The sequence below is a fragment of the Hyperolius riggenbachi genome, chromosome 1 (genome assembly GCF_040937935.1).
Source record: "Hyperolius riggenbachi isolate aHypRig1 chromosome 1, aHypRig1.pri, whole genome shotgun sequence".
Classification (NCBI taxonomy): Eukaryota; Metazoa; Chordata; class Amphibia; order Anura; family Hyperoliidae; genus Hyperolius; species Hyperolius riggenbachi.
Window position 1 is genome coordinate 546,022,058 of NC_090646.1, and position 18,947 is coordinate 546,041,004.

The 18,947-nt window shown below is 40.5% G+C and overlaps 1 protein-coding gene across 5 annotated transcripts in view; it reads left to right on the forward strand.

Moving 5' to 3' along the window:
- Positions 1-18,947, forward strand: part of SEMA6A (semaphorin 6A) — a 321,282-nt gene that overhangs the window by 145,055 nt on the left and 157,280 nt on the right. For all 5 annotated transcript variants that reach the window (XM_068247141.1, XM_068247149.1, XM_068247126.1 and 2 more), the window contains exons 8-9: positions 8,148-8,267; positions 12,727-12,815. In XM_068247141.1, coding sequence (XP_068103242.1) covers positions 8,148-8,267; positions 12,727-12,815 — 209 coding nt within the window. The remainder of the gene's footprint in view (positions 1-8,147; positions 8,268-12,726; positions 12,816-18,947) is intronic.

An 18,947-nucleotide genomic window follows, 5' to 3' on the forward strand; every position in this document is an offset into this window, starting at 1 on the left:
GTACATACAGGTTCACTGTGGGTAGGTTGGGTGCCAGCGCCTGATAACCAGTTTTATTACTGGTTTGCTCCTCGGTGTTTCATCTTCCTATCGACTGTCAAACTCAAGCAATTCCCCCTGATGTTAACTCACCCTCCTGTTGCAAAATCGTTCGAGCGATCAGAAATTCTGATTGGAAGAAAAAATCATTCACTACACCATCAACAAACCAATCTTTGCTTCCGATCTATCACAACCAATCAAGAAAATCCAAATTTTGGTTTGACAAAATTCCAATCGGACGACTATTTTTATAATCGTTCATAATTTATTGTGCCCATCAACTGAGATTATTTTCAACCAATCCGATCAGAATTTCTCATCGCTCAAACGATTTTTCGCTATAAAGTGGACCGTTAGTGACCACCTTTACCCTAGTCTCTCCCACTTAAACAAAATCCCGCCTCCTGGTGCCTAACCCTAATCTCCTCCACTAAAACAAAATCGCCTCTCCTGGCACCAGTAACAATATGGAGTATACTTTATCTAGAGGAGTGAGTCCTGGTAAGGTAATAAGAGGATACCAAACCAGGCAAGACAAGGGTAGGATTTAGGTAGCCAGAAGGCCCAACAACCTTCCTGGTACCAGTGTCGGTACTGCAAATTATGTATGACCATTTGGCTACCTAAATCCTCCACTTGTCTTGCCATACTTGGGATCCTCTTGCTACCTTACCCATACTCTCTCCAGTAGAAGTATCTTCCATATTGTTGCTGAGATCACACTATAAATGAAGAGATCAGAGCAGCATATATAGGATTAAGCCCACAGGTATTGGCTAAATAGCCACTATTTAGCCAATACCTGTGGGCTTAATCCTATATATGCTGCTCTGATCTCTTCATTTATACCACTGGTGGTCTTTTTGCACAGTATTCATATCCAATGTTATACATGCATAACTGGCACTGCTTTGTCACTACTTTGTGTTGTTTGTTTTATGTATATACCATATACCTTTTATAGTGTTATATTCATATTTGTGGTTTATTGTTTTATACTCATGATCTTAGCACTCCAGCATATTAGATTTAATACTCATGGATACCAGGCTTAGCATTTTAAGTGTGGGTACAGCCACTATCATTTTTTTTTCTATGTGGTTATATCATTGTAATTTGTATTGCCTTTTGAAACCCAGGTTTTAGTCTGCATGGGGTTCTTTGTTGGAACCACAAGGACAACCTACTCCCATTTATTGTTACTAACAATCAAAAAACCCAGGAGGGTGAACTAGAAATTTAATTTAAAACTATATTTTACACTATAATAAGACATTTACTAAGTTTCCCTTTGGACCTTTCCAGCACTGAGCAATATAACACTTTTAGGCCTCTTTCACAGTGCGACGTTAAAGTCGCACGGTAGAAAATGTTACAACGCAGACTAACGTACAGCAATATTAAGTCTGTGCAACATTCACAGTGCACGCGTTGCGTTGTGTGTAACGTGTAGCAATATTTATAAAGTACGTTTAGCAATACATTTGCTGCGTTATGTGTGTTACACATGCTCAGTAATTGTTTGTTTGTTTGTTTGTTTTTAAATGTAACACCATCTGGAGTTGGGAAGGAATTTTTTTTTCTCTTTTGGGGCTAATTGGACCATGCCTTGTAATGGTTTTTCACCTTCCTCTGGATCAACAGGAATATGTGAGGGAGCAGGCTGGTGTTATACATTGTTCTCTGGTTGAACTCGATGGACTTATGTCTTTTTTTTCAACCCAAATAACTATGTAACTATGTAACACATGCACCGTTTTCCTTCCATCGACGAAGATGGCGCACCAAGAGACACATAACATAGTACAAAATAACGTCCAATTTTATAACCTACATGCGCTGCGTTAGGGGCACGTTGTGCACCATCTCACTGTGAAAGAGGCCTTAGCCAGGATCTTTTGACTGTGTAGTTTTGATGCCAACCTTAAATAAAAATATATTACTTTTAGTGGTCAAACAAGTTATACACATTACAGTGAGTACTTGTTACATAGCTAAGACAAATCTAAACAGTTTTCATTGCTGCTTTTCAGCAGAATACAAGTACGAATGCAGTAAATGTATTTAACGTTACTATGATGTATTCTGTTGTATTTTTCACATGAGCATTTGTCTTTTACGTAATTGGCTTTTATTCGTGTTGCTTTCAACGTTTTCACACTGTAAGCAGTCCCTGAACACACCTCCAAGAAATAGGGAATTTATTTGCTGGAACTTTGATGGATGTGTCTGTGCAGCATTTCATTGTTGGCAAAAACTCCTTTGCTGTGCTAAATCCTAGAGTCGCTGATCACTTTACGTATTACATACATTTCTTAATGCTAAACTCAAGTGGGCCTCCAAAAGCTTTCCAGGTCTTTATGGTGAATTTCCTGCTGTTATTCTGCATGCCTTTTGCTATTCGCAAATGCACTGCATAGTATGTGACCACCACTGCAATTCACCCCTAAGCTATCAATCATTTGGAAGTTACACTCCTCTCTGACTAGTAAAGAGCTTTTTCAGTGTTCACTGCAGCCAAGTTTGAGCTGTTTTTCATTACTATACCTCGACTACAACAGATTGAAAAAAAATATGGTAAAAAAGAATCCAGAGGGGATAATGAGATTGGAAAGAAAGATAATTTCCCATGACTCCTGCTAGCCCTAAGTCTCATCCAAAACAACCATGTAACTTCATGTATGTATAAGAAAGTAATTGAAGGCATCTGCAGTACTCAAAATAATCTGGCATGTAACACCGAGTTACTGAAATGTCTTTTTTTTTTTTCTCTTGATGTTATCGATGTGTGTTAGTGGAAACTGGGATGAGTTCAGGACATTGTTATAAAACTATGTAAAACTTGATATTAGGAATAAGGAATTGGCAGCAGTCTGCCGGGAGGCCTGCAAAAGAGCCAGTTGCTGTGAGCCTGTGAGAAAAGGTTTGACTGAGCAATCAGACATACCGGTGTAGCCAAAGGTATTTATAAACAGTTACTATTGATCTTGGCAAAATTTGGTAAATCTGGACAATAACTAAGTTGGCAGGTAGGTATGACAGATATGATCATCCCATACACATTTCTGAATACCCAGAAAGCTCAGGGTGACCCAGAACCATTAGGACAGAATAATTGGTTAAGAGACCGAAAAGTCCTCTTACTAAAAAAACAATGCTAGATATAGTTTGTCTTCTTAAAACAGAAGGTATTCTTTTTAATAATCCCTCTGTGTCCCTGCGTCCTCCCTTGTCCCTGTCTGTGCGTTGGCTTGCCGCGCATGCTTTGGGTCAGGGCCAGGGGGTCGGGCCATGTCGCGGCCATATGAGTGCTAACCTTGCGGGAGATGTGGCAGCAACAGGGGCGGGAGGGGGGTAGTGAGGGGAGAGGCCTAGCACCTGTTGTTGTAACGGGCCTAATGCTGGATACACAGGGTGCATTCCCCCACTAGATTCCTGTTGATTCCCGGCCACTCGATTATTTCCGACATGTCCAATTCCCGTTTCGATGGATCGTTAGGTCGATTTGGCATACTTTGCATGAGAATCGACCTAACAATCATCTAAAAGCGCTCGGAAATGCTTGGAATTAATCGAGCGGCCGTGAATTGAGTGGGGCATCGAGTGCGGGAACGCACTGTGTGTATCCAGCATTAGGTCTAGTTTGCTATAATTCAGCTTTAAGTGAGCAACTGTGGTTTCCCAAGATGCATCACTTCAAAATATGTAAACAATCTCTTAATTCCACTGAAAGCCAGATGCCCATCTAGATCCGCTGGTGTATAGAGAGCCTGTAGCTAATATATTTTAGAAAGCCACACCAATCCAACATGCATACAGCCTGCTTATAGACATTGTGATCCATCTGCAATGAACAGATCAGTTTGCCGGCACCTAAACAACTGAATCTCAGGGGAAGCCTTGGTCAGCTGGAATAGATTTTCCCAAATGATTGTTATTTTTTCCCTTGAGCCAACACCTGCAAAATAAGGTTAATACTTACCACCTACGCATAACATTAATTTTTGACCCATGCAAGTATGTTTATGCCAAGATCATGAGTTCCAGACGTCATGCCAAGATTGGATCCTACAGACAGTGCTGTGTTTAGAAATCGTGGACACGAAGGATCATTTTAATGGGGCTCTATGCATGTGAGCAGACATGGCAGCTTGTAAATAAAATGCTTAGTGCATAGAGCACATGGAGATGTTAAAGATGAAGGATATTTTAATGAGTTGAGAAAATCTTAAGAAGCACCGATAGCAGCCATACTTCCCAAATTGCTTATTGTGTTTCCTCAAAATCCTATACTGTCTTAAAGTTTGTAGGTTTACCTAACTTATAGACTTTTTTTAAGGGGACCCTGAGCTCTGCCTAAAATCGCAATTTGGACTCCCCCTGGTGTCCTGGCTCCTCTCCTGGTCCTGTTGGTGGCTTCGTTAATCGGTGACTTTAGCCTGAAGTTAGCCATGCTACGCGTCAAGACTAAACTGCGCATGCGCGGGACTCTCATGCCCACAAGGCATGATGATGCGCAGCAGAAGCGCACACTGCCATCACCAGGCCAAAGTTGCCGATTAACAGAGGCGCCAGCAGGAGTGGGAGAGGAGCCAGGGGGACGTCCCGAAATGCTGTACGTAGGGCTGGAGGAAGCCCCGTGTCCGAAGTCCAAATTGAGATTTTTAGGCAGAGCTCAAGGTCCCTTTAAGCTGTACAAATGAAGGCTGCTGCTTGCTCTTGGGATCATGACAAGGTTTTTATCTTTTTAACAACTCTGGGTCTCACTTGACATTATAGCAGAGGGGCACTCCCATTTAGAACTTCTTAGCAATAACTAATAGGGATAGTCAATGAATTCAGTCCATTTCATGCTGCAAAAGAAATTGCATGAAAAAAAAACCTGCATAATTCACCAACAACTCAGAATTCTTTACATGTTATTGACTTAGTAACTAAAGTTGCCGTTTTTCAATATGGGCAGAAGAGTCATCGGGCAAGAGTCTGCAATAATGTTTGCTAAATCCTTTGGAAAGTCTGTAGCTGGGAAGATATATTTTTTTTCCCCTGAAGGAATTGAAGTTTACTCTTAATGTTGATACTTTTCCTCTGACCTTCTCCTGCCTTACATTGTGCCAGTAATTTTTTTAGCAGCCTGACATAATATGAAAGGAATAAGAAGGGGATGAATGAAATGAAACATATTACTTTTGCCTGGGGATCTAAATTAGCATAGGATTTCTGGAATAATTCCTGCGTCGGCCTGTTTTCCGATCGTTGCCAGGTTGAACAGGGATCCACTTCATCTCAGACTCTTCTGGAAACAATCAGCCATAAGACACAAATCCATAGGAAGCCGGGCCTCATTAGTTCTTTAGGGAGCGACATGCTTTTCCCTATTACATCAACCTTATAATCTTCTATAAACAAGCAAACGTAACGTGGGAGTTCAGGTGCAGCCATGTGCTGTGGAAGGGAAATCCTCCCTGGCAAATGAGGGGATTTTCTCCATTAGCTTGGTATAAATGATGTGAATATTCATTGAAGCTCTTCTACCGTAAAGTATAGAGCAAAGCTCTGGAAATATAATCCCATTTACATGTTTTAACCACCGTTCCTAGCTCCATCCTTGGGAGGCCTGTAGTTGTTGATCTGCTGTTTCCATAGTAAAAGAAATGCACTGCCTCCATAGAATAAAACACTTGGATAATCTTCTTATTTGTGTTACAACCTCTGAGCTATAATATTCTACCAGTCATTTGGGAATGTAGTAGAGTTAAGCTCAGTTCCCATTTGTGACGGATCTGTTTGGCGCAGAGCAGCACAGACCGCTTTGGGTCTGCTCCACTCTGTTTTTACCTGCACATTCGCGTCCGGAGGTGCGTGCATTGCACCAGAGGCCTCTATGGGCAACGCATCCACTTGTCTGAAAAAATGCAGTTAGTTCTGACTCTGCGTTCCCTGATCCATTTTTTTTTAGCAAGTGGCAGCAGATCCTATTTTTAACAATAGAATCCGCTTCCTCCACTTGGAAAAACTTACCCAACGGGTATTTTTACGGTTTTGGTTTTTTTATACCTGGGAGAACCGAGCCTTATAGTACAATACATTCTTTAGTCCACACTTATGGAACATTTTGAATTCTACTTATAGTAATGACTTTCCTGCCAATGCTCTCTTGCCCTTATGACAGTGTTTAGCTAGGTACACACATAAGAGGGTAATTGTGATTTGCATCAGCGCTTTTTCTTTTTGACCAATTATGTATTTGCAAGTGTTAGCATTTGGCTTACCTAAGTATTGCAAATATGCTTGTTTTTTTTTTTTCAATAGAGAAGGGGGTGGAAGAAGGGAAAGATTTGAGGCTTGATATCTGGGCGACATATCTTATGTGTGCCAGATTTAAGTTTTGGGCTTTTCTGATTCCTTTACCCAGCTCTAGCCCCACCACTTTCTTTTAACCCAACTCTAATTTCCCTCTCAAGTGCCTCAAACACGTTTCGGGCTAAACTCGCCTCTTCCTAACATGGCATGTCCTACATAACATATAAAATAATTGATACTTGCTTATTAATAGGAGCCCCAGTTTTTTTGGTACTTCTGGCATAATGTCAATATATTGGGCGCCCAAATGAATGAAAAGGTAGCAGATGGCCCACACCATGGGCTTTGGCAGTATAGGCTGAAGATGTTAGTTCTGACCCCCCCTTCCCCATACAGACATTGCCTGATTGATCATAACCACATCAGGCAACTATTAGCTAATGTGTGTACATATAGTTTTCATTTTAAGGTGTGAGTGACAGCTTGGTCATGGCTCCCCTTCGCTGGGACATCCTGACTTGGATGGGTGGATTAAGGTGGTAGTTATATTTACCTCCTGAGTTTTGTCCCACAAAGCCAAAGTCCCCGCATCACTCCACTTCCGCCGCTTGGCCCCACCTCTTCTCTCTTGCCTAACAATTTAATGCAGTAAATACCCGGGCGTTTTTTCTTGGAGGAGAGCGAGGAGGCAGGGCCAAGTGTCGGAAGTGGGATGATGCGGGGACTTCGGGACGGCTTTGTGGGACGAGACTCCGGAGGTAAATATAACTTTTCATAACCGCAGGGCTGCATTGTTTTTCTTTCAGGATGGAGGTCCTCTTTAACTTTGTAATCCTTAAACTTTAATGCCTCGTACATGCGTACTTGTCATGTGTCCTAGCAGTACTCGATCCATTGGGCAACATTAAAGGGCGAAGGCTGTTCAGACGGGTTGCTAGCCTGCAGTCTAGCAACTTGTTCCGATTCTAGGAGCACTGGATGGAGTGGCATGAGAGGTGCATCACGCAGGGGTGGGGCGAGTACGGAGAACATGCTCTCAGCCAACACTGGGCTGAATCGATCTGGTGGGCTAATTGCTGGTTGAGGCATTGGAGACCACTGTACACATGCTAGATTTTTGGCAAATGTTATCTGCTGCCTCGGCCGAGTTTGTGTACTCAGCTTAAATGTTTTGTGACATTGAAGTGGTTTCGGACATTGTACTGTCCAAGAGGTTTCCATTTAGAAGTGTTCTTTATTTTCATTTGTTTTAGATGAAGGTTTAAACAGATTTTATGAGGTTGTAATAATTTAACAGTGCAACAAAATTATCAAGTTGTCAGACCTTTCTTAGCCAAACGGCAAGGCTATTCTCTCTATTATTCTCACGGGTTTCCTTGTTCCACCTTCAGCCTGCATAACTGCTTCTTTCTGTCCTTCATTTAAACCCATGCTTAGATTGATTATAATGTAAATCAGCCTTTATAGTAGGCTTTATATATTTCACTATGCTGGCAGCAGTCATCATTTATACGTCTGTAGTTTGAAAGACTTGAAACATTTAAGCAGGATAATAGTTTCTAATTTTGTAGCTAACTAAAGGCAAAACTGCCTCTGGATTTCACTTTGCTTCAGACCGCTCTGTCTGGTTTTGCTACAACGTATCTTCTGTAAGTAAAAGTTCATGGTGTGAAATCAGTTAGGTTTTCTTTCGTAAAACACACTGTGTGCCTTGACTTTTTTTTTCACATGTGAATTCTATTTTTTTGTAAGCTGTGTATGTATGATCTTTATTCCTTATTTATCCACATCTTCTTTTGTAGATGGGAAGCTGTACTCTGCAACGGTCACTGATTTCCTGGCCATTGATGCAGTCATTTATCGAAGTCTAGGAGAAAGCCCAACTCTACGAACAGTCAAATATGACTCTAAGTGGTTGAAAGGTAGGCTGTGTTAATCTGGCTGTTCATAACCTGCTGACTGCTGTACCTCTAGAAAAAATAAATCGCATTAATGATTTTACTGAGTCAAAATCTCCCATCTGTTCCAATTTATTGGCCACACCGTTCTAAAAGTTCTGAAAACAAACTTGTTTAAAAACAGTGCTTAAAAGGGTTAAGGTGGCCACACATCTAGCGATGATGGGCAGATTCGACTAAAGGTGGCCACACACGATACAATAAAACGATTTGATTTTACAGTAATTCGATAGAAACGATCGTATCTCTCGAAAAAATCGAAAAAATTTTATTCATTCGACTCAAAAATCCGAACGGATTTCCAATTTTTTCCGATTTAAATCGATCCAGAATGCCAGATAGTTCTCCAATTTCTACTAAAGATTGTATGGTGTGTGTTGGATTGTTAATTTATTAACCAGTTCACCCCCAAGGGTTTTTACTCTAACGGACCAGAGCAATTTTCACTTGTCAGGGCTTCTCCCTTTTATTCCCTAATAACTTTATTACTACTTATCACAAGAAAATGATCTATACCTCGTTTTTTTTCACCACCAATTAGGCTTTCTGTGGGTAGTACATTTTGCTAAGAATTTTTTTATTCTAAATGCATTTTAATGAGAAAAAAACAAAAAAATAGAAAAAAAATCATTATTTCTCAGTTTTCAGCCATTATAGTTTTAAAATTAAACATTCTCCTGTGGATAAAACAAACACATTGTATTTGCCCAGTTGTCCCGATTATTAAACCATTTAAATTATGTCCCTATCACAATGTATGGCAACAGTATATTATTTTGAAATATAGGTGTTATTTTTCTGTTCTGTTTTTTTTTTGTTCTGGCCATAATTACAAGCCCCAATGTAATAAATTAAAATTAATTTTCCCCCATAAAATATAGATTAAAAAAAGCTGAGTCCCTAAGGCAAGTATTTATTTATTTATTTTAAGCTGATTTTTTTTTTACAAGTGTTTTCTTTTGGAGGGGGAGTGTTGGAAGTGGAATTTTATTACTCATGTGTATGTACTTGTAAATGTATGTATTTTGTACGTGTCATATACTTTTTGGCCACAAGATGGCGCTAGTGAACACTTGTTATAGTAAGTGTTCAATTTTATTTTTTTTGTACACTTTATTTAATTGTTACATTTCCTGTTTTTGTGAATGGACGTAGCCGCTGTTCGCAGTCACGTCCATTCACTCCAGGCACTGCGATTTGGGTAGAGGACCGTTTGGTCCTCTTCCCCAATCCCTCAGCACGGGATCCTGACGGAAACGGCGGCCGCAGCAGCGCGCACACGGCGGTAGCAGCGGCGGGAACGCGCGACTTATTAATACGTCATGTTGCCGTTAATAGGGTAAAGCATGACGTATTAATGCGTTAGGATGCCACTAAATGGTTAATATACACACCCTAGCAATTTTCTGATATCCAATCATTTTTACCATAATTGAGGAAAAAATTGAACATAAGTGTGTGGTACATTGGTCATATTTTTGAAATGTTACAATTGGTCAGAAAAATTGATTGCAATTCTTCAATTGAATAAAGATTTTTAAAAAATTGTATGGTGTGTGGCCACCTTTAGAGACAAATCTCTCTCTAAACCAATCTGATTAAAGAGAGCTCTGTCGGCTGTCCATTCACCGCAGGCCGATTCCCGATCAATTTCAGCATGAAATCTCTCCCATCCGCCGCATCGCCACTGTTTCCCTAATGTATAAATGTATGTAATGTATATACATTACCTGTCCCGTGTCACGGAGCCCGTCCTCTTCCGAATCCTCTGCTCTTCCATAGCCGCAATCATGCTGGCGGTGCTTGTATGGGGATTTGGAAGACGGATGGACACCACGACACGGAACAGGTAATGTATGAGTGCACACATTTCATACATTTTATACATTGCGGGAGCACTGCCTGGGGTTTCGTCGTGCTCGGCGCTCGTCCCTATACTGCTTACCGTTACATGCCTTCTGGGAGACGAAGCATGGCAAAGCTGCCACTCACCACCCATCCCAGTCAGTGTGTCCCAGAGAAGGGGAAGCATGACCAAGCTGTCACTCACACCTTAAAGTCAATTGGGGGGGGGGGGGCACGCCCTAAGGGCAGCCTACATTGGGACTTGTCAGCCTTTACAATTGGTGCAACATTGGTCACCTGATTTCATTTTTTTTTTTATACCTTTATATTCTACTTGGTGGCACGCAATACACACTAGGTGGGTCAGGAGTGTGCGTCCCATCTCTCTAGACATCAGGTTCGCCATCCCACTGCACACTCGCCATCCAGTCAGCGATGCAGGCCAGGGCGGGACGTTTGTTGGTCAGAGGGACACAGACACACAGCAGCCACCTTGCAAATTATTACTATAGATGTGACCTCTGGGAGAGTAAAGGATGGTCTGCTTTAATATTAATAATGAAAATAAAAAGCACAGAGAGGGACTTTAATTTATTGCGTGAAAATATTTAGCAGCACTGAATAATAATAAAGTACATAAACGGGCCGGCTTGCAGGTACTTTATTTTATTCGTATATGAAATTCTAGACATGCAAAAAAAATGCAGACTGATTTTAGGGAGTACAGTCCTCTAGGTATTCATCATGTTATAAGACTTTCTTATAGAATAAGGGATGAATAATATATCTGTACCTAATTATAGAATTTGAGATTGCCATCAGTGAAAGCTGTATGTCAGAAGGGTAAGTGGCCAGTAGGAGGATAAGCAGCAGTTTCCTAGACTGTAAGCATGACTAAGCAAGGTCCTCTTCTCCTGTCATAGTTTGTCATTTACACCCACGTTGTTTGTTCTACAGTGCAGCATAATGTTTTGGCACTAGATTATTATTATTATTATTGCGCATTTATGTTGCACTGACGTCTTTCACAGAGCTTTACAGAATATATAGTCATGTCACTAACTGACTCTAAAGGTGCCCATACATGGTACAATTTTTCATTTTTTTTTATTACCGTAGATAATTTAGTTTGATTATTCCGTTAGATCGAATATAAAGATTTTTCTAGCATGTCCGATCAGATTTTTCTAAAAATAACTGGATAATTGTTCGAATTTCTTGATCGAAAAAAAAAATATTTTCAACTTTCATTCGATTTGATCATTTAGATCGAATAAACTGGAAAATCAAACGTTTTTATTGTATCATGTATGGGTATCATAAGAGGAGCTCACTGACTAATCCCTACCATAGTAGTGCCCCCATCATCATACAGTTTTTTTTTTTGGGGGGGGAGCCAATTAACTCGCTAGTATGTTTTTCTGATGTGGGATGATACTTGAGCGCCCAGCATAAGCTCACACAAACACAAGGAGATCTTACAAGCTCCATACACATAATGCCACAATTTGAATCTTTGGTGGCATAGTGGATAGCACTCTCACATTGCCAGGGTCCCTGATACAGTTATAGACTTCTTAAAGTAGACCTGAACTCCTGCACAGGACAGAGAAAAAAAACCTAGAGAACTGCACCCTGTATGTATTTAGAGAGTTAAGCCTGTCTAATTCCCCCTCATCTGTGACTAATCGCCACCATAATTTGATCTCTCAGAGGTGTCTGCTCAGGAATCTCCTGTGCTATGGCAGAGAAGCTAATTTGTAAACACAGGATGTTAAAAATAGGTCTGTTTCCATAAAAGCATGAAGTAGACACACTGCAGATTTATTGCAGGATTTGTATCCGCTGAAACAAAAATGTTTATCTTTTAAGGTTGTTATGCTGTTTGCGTATCTTTTTGTGCAGAGAGGAAGTCCTGCGTTCAGGTCCGCTTTAATAAGCAAATTAAAAATAAATGGCGGTCCTTAAAGACCCGTATTAGATTACAGATCTATTAGTGTGATTTGCAAGGTACAGGGTGGTGGTATGAATGGGTGTTGTGTGTTCAGCATCCTTTGGCCCTAATTCACCAACCTACAGTAAGCTTGCCATGCACCGCCGGCAGTGTAGCGTCATTGCCTGATTGGCACGACCCGCTCTACCTAAGTAATGTGAGCATTGGTGGGGGTCATTATTCTGTAGAATATGTGGTCATTCTGACATGCAGCTTGAAGGTAACTTATCAATTCTGAATATTTTTCTCATACATTCAGTCTCTGTTTTTAAGGTTCGTGACCGGTTTGCTTTAAAAAGAATCTATTGTAGAATAGCTGCCATTGTCTGACTAGCATGCAGTATATTTATTTTCAGGCAGTCCCTGTGCTCACAAGGATGCTGGTGTTTTAGTGCTGTCATATGGCCTGTAAGTCAAACAATGGCAGCTGCCATCAAATGGCATACATTTCCCTTTAAGTGCGTATTTGAAACCTGAAGATTAGGAGATAAGGACTGCCCACACAATGGTAAATGGTCCTATATAGTGTCTCTAAATAGGAGGAAATCCTTTGTCTGCTCACATTTCTGTCTCTTCTGTTTGCAGAGCCATACTTTGTGCATGGCGTGGATTATGGAGACCTTATCTATTTCTTCTATCGGGAAATTGCAGTGGAATACAACAGCATGGGAAAGGTAGGGCAAAAATGGAAGTAAATTACCTGTACAACTGCTCTCCAGCCATTCTAGCAATAAGAGACCTTGCAATGAGAGCCATTAATCACCGTGACAAGGCCACCTTTTGGGGAGATTGCTTTGCAGATCCTGAAACTTTGTAACGTCTCTCAAGTGTAGTGCCCTTATGAGGCAGATTACTGCTAATGTAAGTCTCTTTGTACTGCATCATTTCAGTGCTTGGGACAGGTTACATGTGAAAGTGGACAGTCAGACTTGACAGCAATTAAAAGCTGAGCCAGCAAGCCTAAGTAATACATCTTCAGGCTTACAGTTACCTGCATTGAACCTTACTTATAGTAAATGTGTAAATCATAAATGTCAGTAGCTAAAAGGGGTGAGTTGGCAATATTGCTTGGCAATTAGCCAGGCAAATGGCCATCTCTGCATAACATCATTTTAGCTTTCAAATATCCATACAGTGTGACTAATACCACTACATTTTAATGTATTGCACTGTTTGGATTAAGTTGATCAGTCTATGTGTGTAACTCTGCATTGGTAAAAATGCGTTTTATAAGGCGGTATTGCCAAAATTGTGTCAGAGGAAACCTATTTGAAATGCTGAAATTGCACGATACTCCTAGGCCACATACAGACATCAGACCATAGTCTTTGGAAAATTAAAGATCACAGACCAATCTTACCACCCTTCATGTAGTATGAGAGCCATACTCTACACAGTCTTTTCTATGGAGCTGAACTCCCCATCAGAAAAAAACCTTTGCAAGATGTTGCACACACAGATGCTGTACAGACACAAAAGATCAGTATCTGCAAAAGATCTGTTCCTGCCAAAAATCCATTCCTGCAAATTGCAATGATAGTCTATGAGATCTGCAGATCATCATACACACATGATTTAACTGACATTCATCTGCAGATCTGAAAATCCATCCTGGTGGATCTGATCTGCAGATGAATGTCAGTTAAATCATGTGTGTATGATGATCTGCAGATCTCATAGACTATCATTGCAATTTGCAGGAATGGATTTTTGGCAGGAACAGATCTTTTGCAGATACTGATCTTTTGTGTCTGTACAGCATCTGTGTGTGCAGCATCTTGCAAAGATTTCTGTCTGATGGGGGAGTTCAGCTCCATAGAAAAGACTGTGTAGAGTATAGCTCTTATACTACAGGAAGGGTGGTAAGATTGGTCTGTGATCTTTCATTTTCCAAAGACTATAGTCTGATGTCTGTATGTGGCCCTAGTTATGTATGCTAAATCAGCTTCACATTGCCCTCCAAACAATAATATATTTATAGTCCAACACACTGATCTTATTCTCCGAATAGATGTGATAACTTTTATTGCCAAGAAAAAAGGACCCTAAGACCTGCAGCGCCACACCTTTAGCCCCGCCCCAATTTTATATAGGAGGCTCCCCCTTATAAAGTTCCCTGGTGTCTAGTAGTCCCCCTCCCACCCCTATGTAGTTCTCTTGTCCCTAGTGCTTCACACCTCATTGCTTCACTGGTGGTCTAGGGCTTTCTACCCCCAATATTGCCTTCCTGTAGTCTACTGGTCCCCCCTCCTTCCCATTTAAACTTCCCTGGTGGTCTTGTGGTTGGTGGCCCAGCCGGTATCTTGGTCCCTTCCTGTGCTTCCCCAACATAAAACGCAGATTATGGACATGGCAGTGTTAGCAGTGCAGCGATAAGCATTGTCATTTCATGCGTGCTCAGCTCTTGCTCTAGTGCCCGGCATCTCCTTCTGCACTTGTATTATCACACATCATGCTGGAAGAAATGCCACTAGAGGGAGAGCTGAGCACCAAGGACATGAGGATGCACATCACTGGACTCTGGTGGAGGGAGCTGAGAGAGGCACTTCTACCACATGCGATTCGGATAGGGAAATGCAGTCTATTGAAATCAATAGGATGCCGTCCGATTCGCATGTAGGGTAAAAAAACGGACCGCATGCTACACTTTTTTTTCACATCCCGCATCCACATGCCACAGCTTGAGAGATTTGGATGCATCTTGCATCATAGCTGTGTCAGCATCGTGTCTACCAAGACGCCTGCCTGCACTGTGCGGAAACGAGCCCTTAGGAAAATTCCTTACCACAACTGTATTGTAACTTAAATACAAGGATCGGCTACAGCTGTTTGACCCATCTCCATCCAAAATGGCTGACAACAATTGTAGCTCAGTTTGAACTTTAAAACTACCAGTGCAAGCAAAAGCTACTTATGGAAAATGCTGAGTATTTGGATTTAAATATTGCCCATAGAGCTAAAAAAAATAAGTCCATTATACAGTACCAGTACTCTAAAGATCTAGCAAGTGGAGTTCGATTGGTATAGTGTTCCTGTTTAATTATTTTATTTTAGAACTGCAGTAGGTGGCTATATGACTTTGTGAAAGGCAACAGTTTGCAGAACATATATTTTCACTGGTGTTAGTCACTTCTATTTATACAGCCTTGAACAGTTGTTCTGCAGAACTAGCTTGCTGTAAACAGTTGTCTCCTTATGCAGTGTGCGCAACAGACAGGAAATATATAATGAGAAGCATTTATACTATGAATACACTGAGCGTCTATTTAATTCAGACACATTTTCCATGAATCCAGGTTTTCTATTGATGGCAAAGTATTTTTATGGTGTAGCTCTCGGAAATTAAAAAAGGTGATTGGTTCCAAACTGCACCAATGAAAGTATAACTTTGCCAATGGAAGAATTTAGGTTTCAATGTGGCCAGGCTAACTTTCAAGACCATTTACTATTTGTTACTCATAAACTATTTTATCACAACAGAGCAATGCTAGGTACACACAAAGCAATTTTCTGACAGATTTACTGTCAGATCAGCTATTTCCAACATGTTCGATCTATGTAAAATCGTTAAAAAAAAAAATCGATCTGAAATCAGAAGTGAGCAGAAAATCATTGGAAATCAAATCGGACATGTTGAAAAGAATTGATCTGACAGTAAATCTGTCACAAAATTGCATTGTGTACCTAGCATAAGTGTTGCCTGACCCTACTTCCTGCATGCATGCTCTTTGAATGTCCCTTTAGATTTCGAAAGTAAGCATTCAATAGGATAGTGGTTTTTAGCTATAAAGAGTTTGTTTTTTGTTGTTTGTTTTTTAATCCTGAAGTATGCTTTTATTTATTTAGAAGGTAGTGAAGCAAAATTAGGGGAAAAAAAACTTTTGATACACAACAATTGCAACAGGCAACACAGTTCTTATACCGGACTTCTCCACAACTAAAAGAAAGTTGCTATAAGGAGAGATGATGATTAAAAATTTATGTGAAGCGTGGGATTTGTGACCTCATGTAGCCCACTTGGTACCTTTCATATTCTCCTCTTGTCAGTTAGAATTTGAGTAGGCTGAGCTCCTAAAACCTGTAGTCTAACCACTTGAGGTCCGCGGTGTTAAACCACCCTAATGACCAGGCCATTTTTAGTTAATTGGGCCACTGCAGCTTTAAGGCAAAGCTGAAGGGCCGCATAACACAGCACACAAGTGATTTCCCCCCCCCCCCCTTTTCCCCCCCACCAACAGAGCTCTCTGTTGGTGGGGTCTGATCGCCCCCATTGTTTTTTGTTATATATATATATATATATATATATATATATATATATATATATATATATATATATATATATATATATATATATATATATATATATATATATTTATTTATTTTTAAATAAAATTTACTATTTCTTTTTCACTCCCCTCCCTCCCCCCAGCTAGCCAATGACGCGATCGGCTGTCATAGGCTTCAACCTATCAGAGCCGATCGCTCTCCTGTGGGCCAGGGGGACAGACGTGTCACACGACTGTCCCCAGTACGGCGCAGCTGCAGATCGCAGTGCTGTACAAAGTACTTAGACGGCGGTTTAGCCGTCTAACAGTCTCCCGAGCGCCACTCGGAGACTGAAGGCGGGGCGGAGCTCTGCCCCCCAAGCAGGAGATGTGAATGCAGCGTGCGTGCGATCCCCTGCTAGCCCCATAAAAGACTGTTCACGCCAATTGGCGTGGAGCGGTCCTTTTGCTGCCGCACTGCTCGCGCCAATTGCCGTCGAGCAGTCGGCAAGTAGTTAGTCAACTGGAAATGGGTTTAAAATTCTAAACTAAACCTAGTCAGTACAGTCCTTTTCTTGAACTGTCTGTCCTGGGATTCACAGTGGCATAGTAGTTAGCACTCTCTCCTTGCAGCGCTGGGTCCCCTGGTTTGAATCCTAGCTAGATCACTATCTGCATGGAGTTCGTATGTTCTCCCCGTGTCTGCGTGGGTTTCCTCCCACATCCCAAAAACATACAGATTAGCTAATTGGATTCCCCCTGAATTGGCCCTAGACTAGGATACATAAATGACATTTGAGTATGGTAGTGATTAATTCAGGGACGTCAAACCGGTCCTTCGAGGGCCGAGATCTTCACACATTTTTTACACCGCTCAAATGAATTGATGGGTCTGAATCAGGAAAGGTGTGGACCATCAGGCATCTTTCTCAGTCCATCCTAAACACTGGCATGGATCTGGCCCTCCAGGCCTGGAATTCCACACCTGTGGATTAGATTGTGAGCCAGTTAAGCGACAGTTAGTGACAAGATAATATACTCTGTACAGCGCTGCAGAAGATGTTGGCACAATATAAATACTAAATAATAAACATCCTGTCCCCAATTAGAAAATAAAGACCACAAGTCAGTGTATGAATGCAGCTGCACTGTGCAGCCACAAAGACAGCGCACACAGTAACAGTCACTTGTGCATTGCTTTTGCCTCTGTGCATGAGCAGCGCCTTGCTACTTTGCATGCACGGGTCCACATGCTGACTGTACAGTGAAGCCATGCTCGTGCACAGACGGGAGTGTGGCTGAAAAGTAGAGAACAGTGGTGGGCTGGAAGAGAACTGGAGAAGCCTCTGCAGAGGCTTCTGTACCTAGGCAAGTATCTAACTTTTCTGTTTGTTTGTTTTTTTGTTTTGTTTTTTTGTAATCTTTGTAACAGGTTCACTCTAAAATTACACATATATATATTTTTTATAATCTATAGAAAAGTGTTATACAGTATGTATTCTTAAACTTGCTGTCAGCAAAACGTATATTAAATAGTGCATTTTGTACCTGATAATAATCTAGTCTTTTATTATCCCTATAGAGTAAAGTAATTACAAAAAATAAAGTTAATGAGCAGTACATTAGCTTCAAGACTATTCCAGTAATGGGGATCAGCAATAAAAAGAAGCTGCTATTTAAGAACTGTCTGTGGTCTGAATATGTAACTAAGGAACATTAACCTCAGACTGAGTGAAATTTGAACTCTGGACTGCTCAAACTCTGCACATCCACACTCTCTCCAGCCCATAATCACCCATACAGAAACATTACTATGCAGTGATGTAGTGGCTATAAGTAAATATAGATTTGCTTCAGGCTGATATAAAAAAAAATGTGATGTCAATAGTAATATATGTCTGCTGTGATGCTTTCAATCATTCAGGCTTTTAAAGTTAAGCCTTATGGTGTGCTTTTGCTGATGAGGTTACCACTGTGCATGCTTTTCAGTTTGAAACCTAAGACTTTATTTAATAAGGCAGATATAGTAGCAATGTGTAACCAATCAGCAGTGGTCGCTCATTTTTCCTGGTTAAAAAGTCGAATGTGTTTAGTCATTAAGATGATTGCACAATGATCAATTTTTGTGTGTTTGAGTTCTATGTTTGAATTTTTTTTTAATATTTGAATTTATTTATTTAGAAATCCAACCGTTAGAATAATTAGGTTTTTAAAGTGTTTTTACTGCAGTGTAATAAAGATAAACTACCACCATAGAGAACTGTATACTTTATAATAGTTAATAGTAACTAGGAGGAGCGGTAAGAAAAGAAACCAATTTGTACTAGTAAACCATTATAGTTGCTAGATTTGTTTTGTTTTTTTATCACTTAACACGCAAATTAAATTTAAATATGCTAGAAACTATACATTTCTAAAAATGAGTTTTGTAAAGTGCCCTTTTGTGAGTTATGACGTTTCTAGAGTTATGACCATGGTGATAAGGCATGTAGTATTCAGGAAACATTTTATCTCAGGCAAACCTAAAGTTAACTCTTCTGT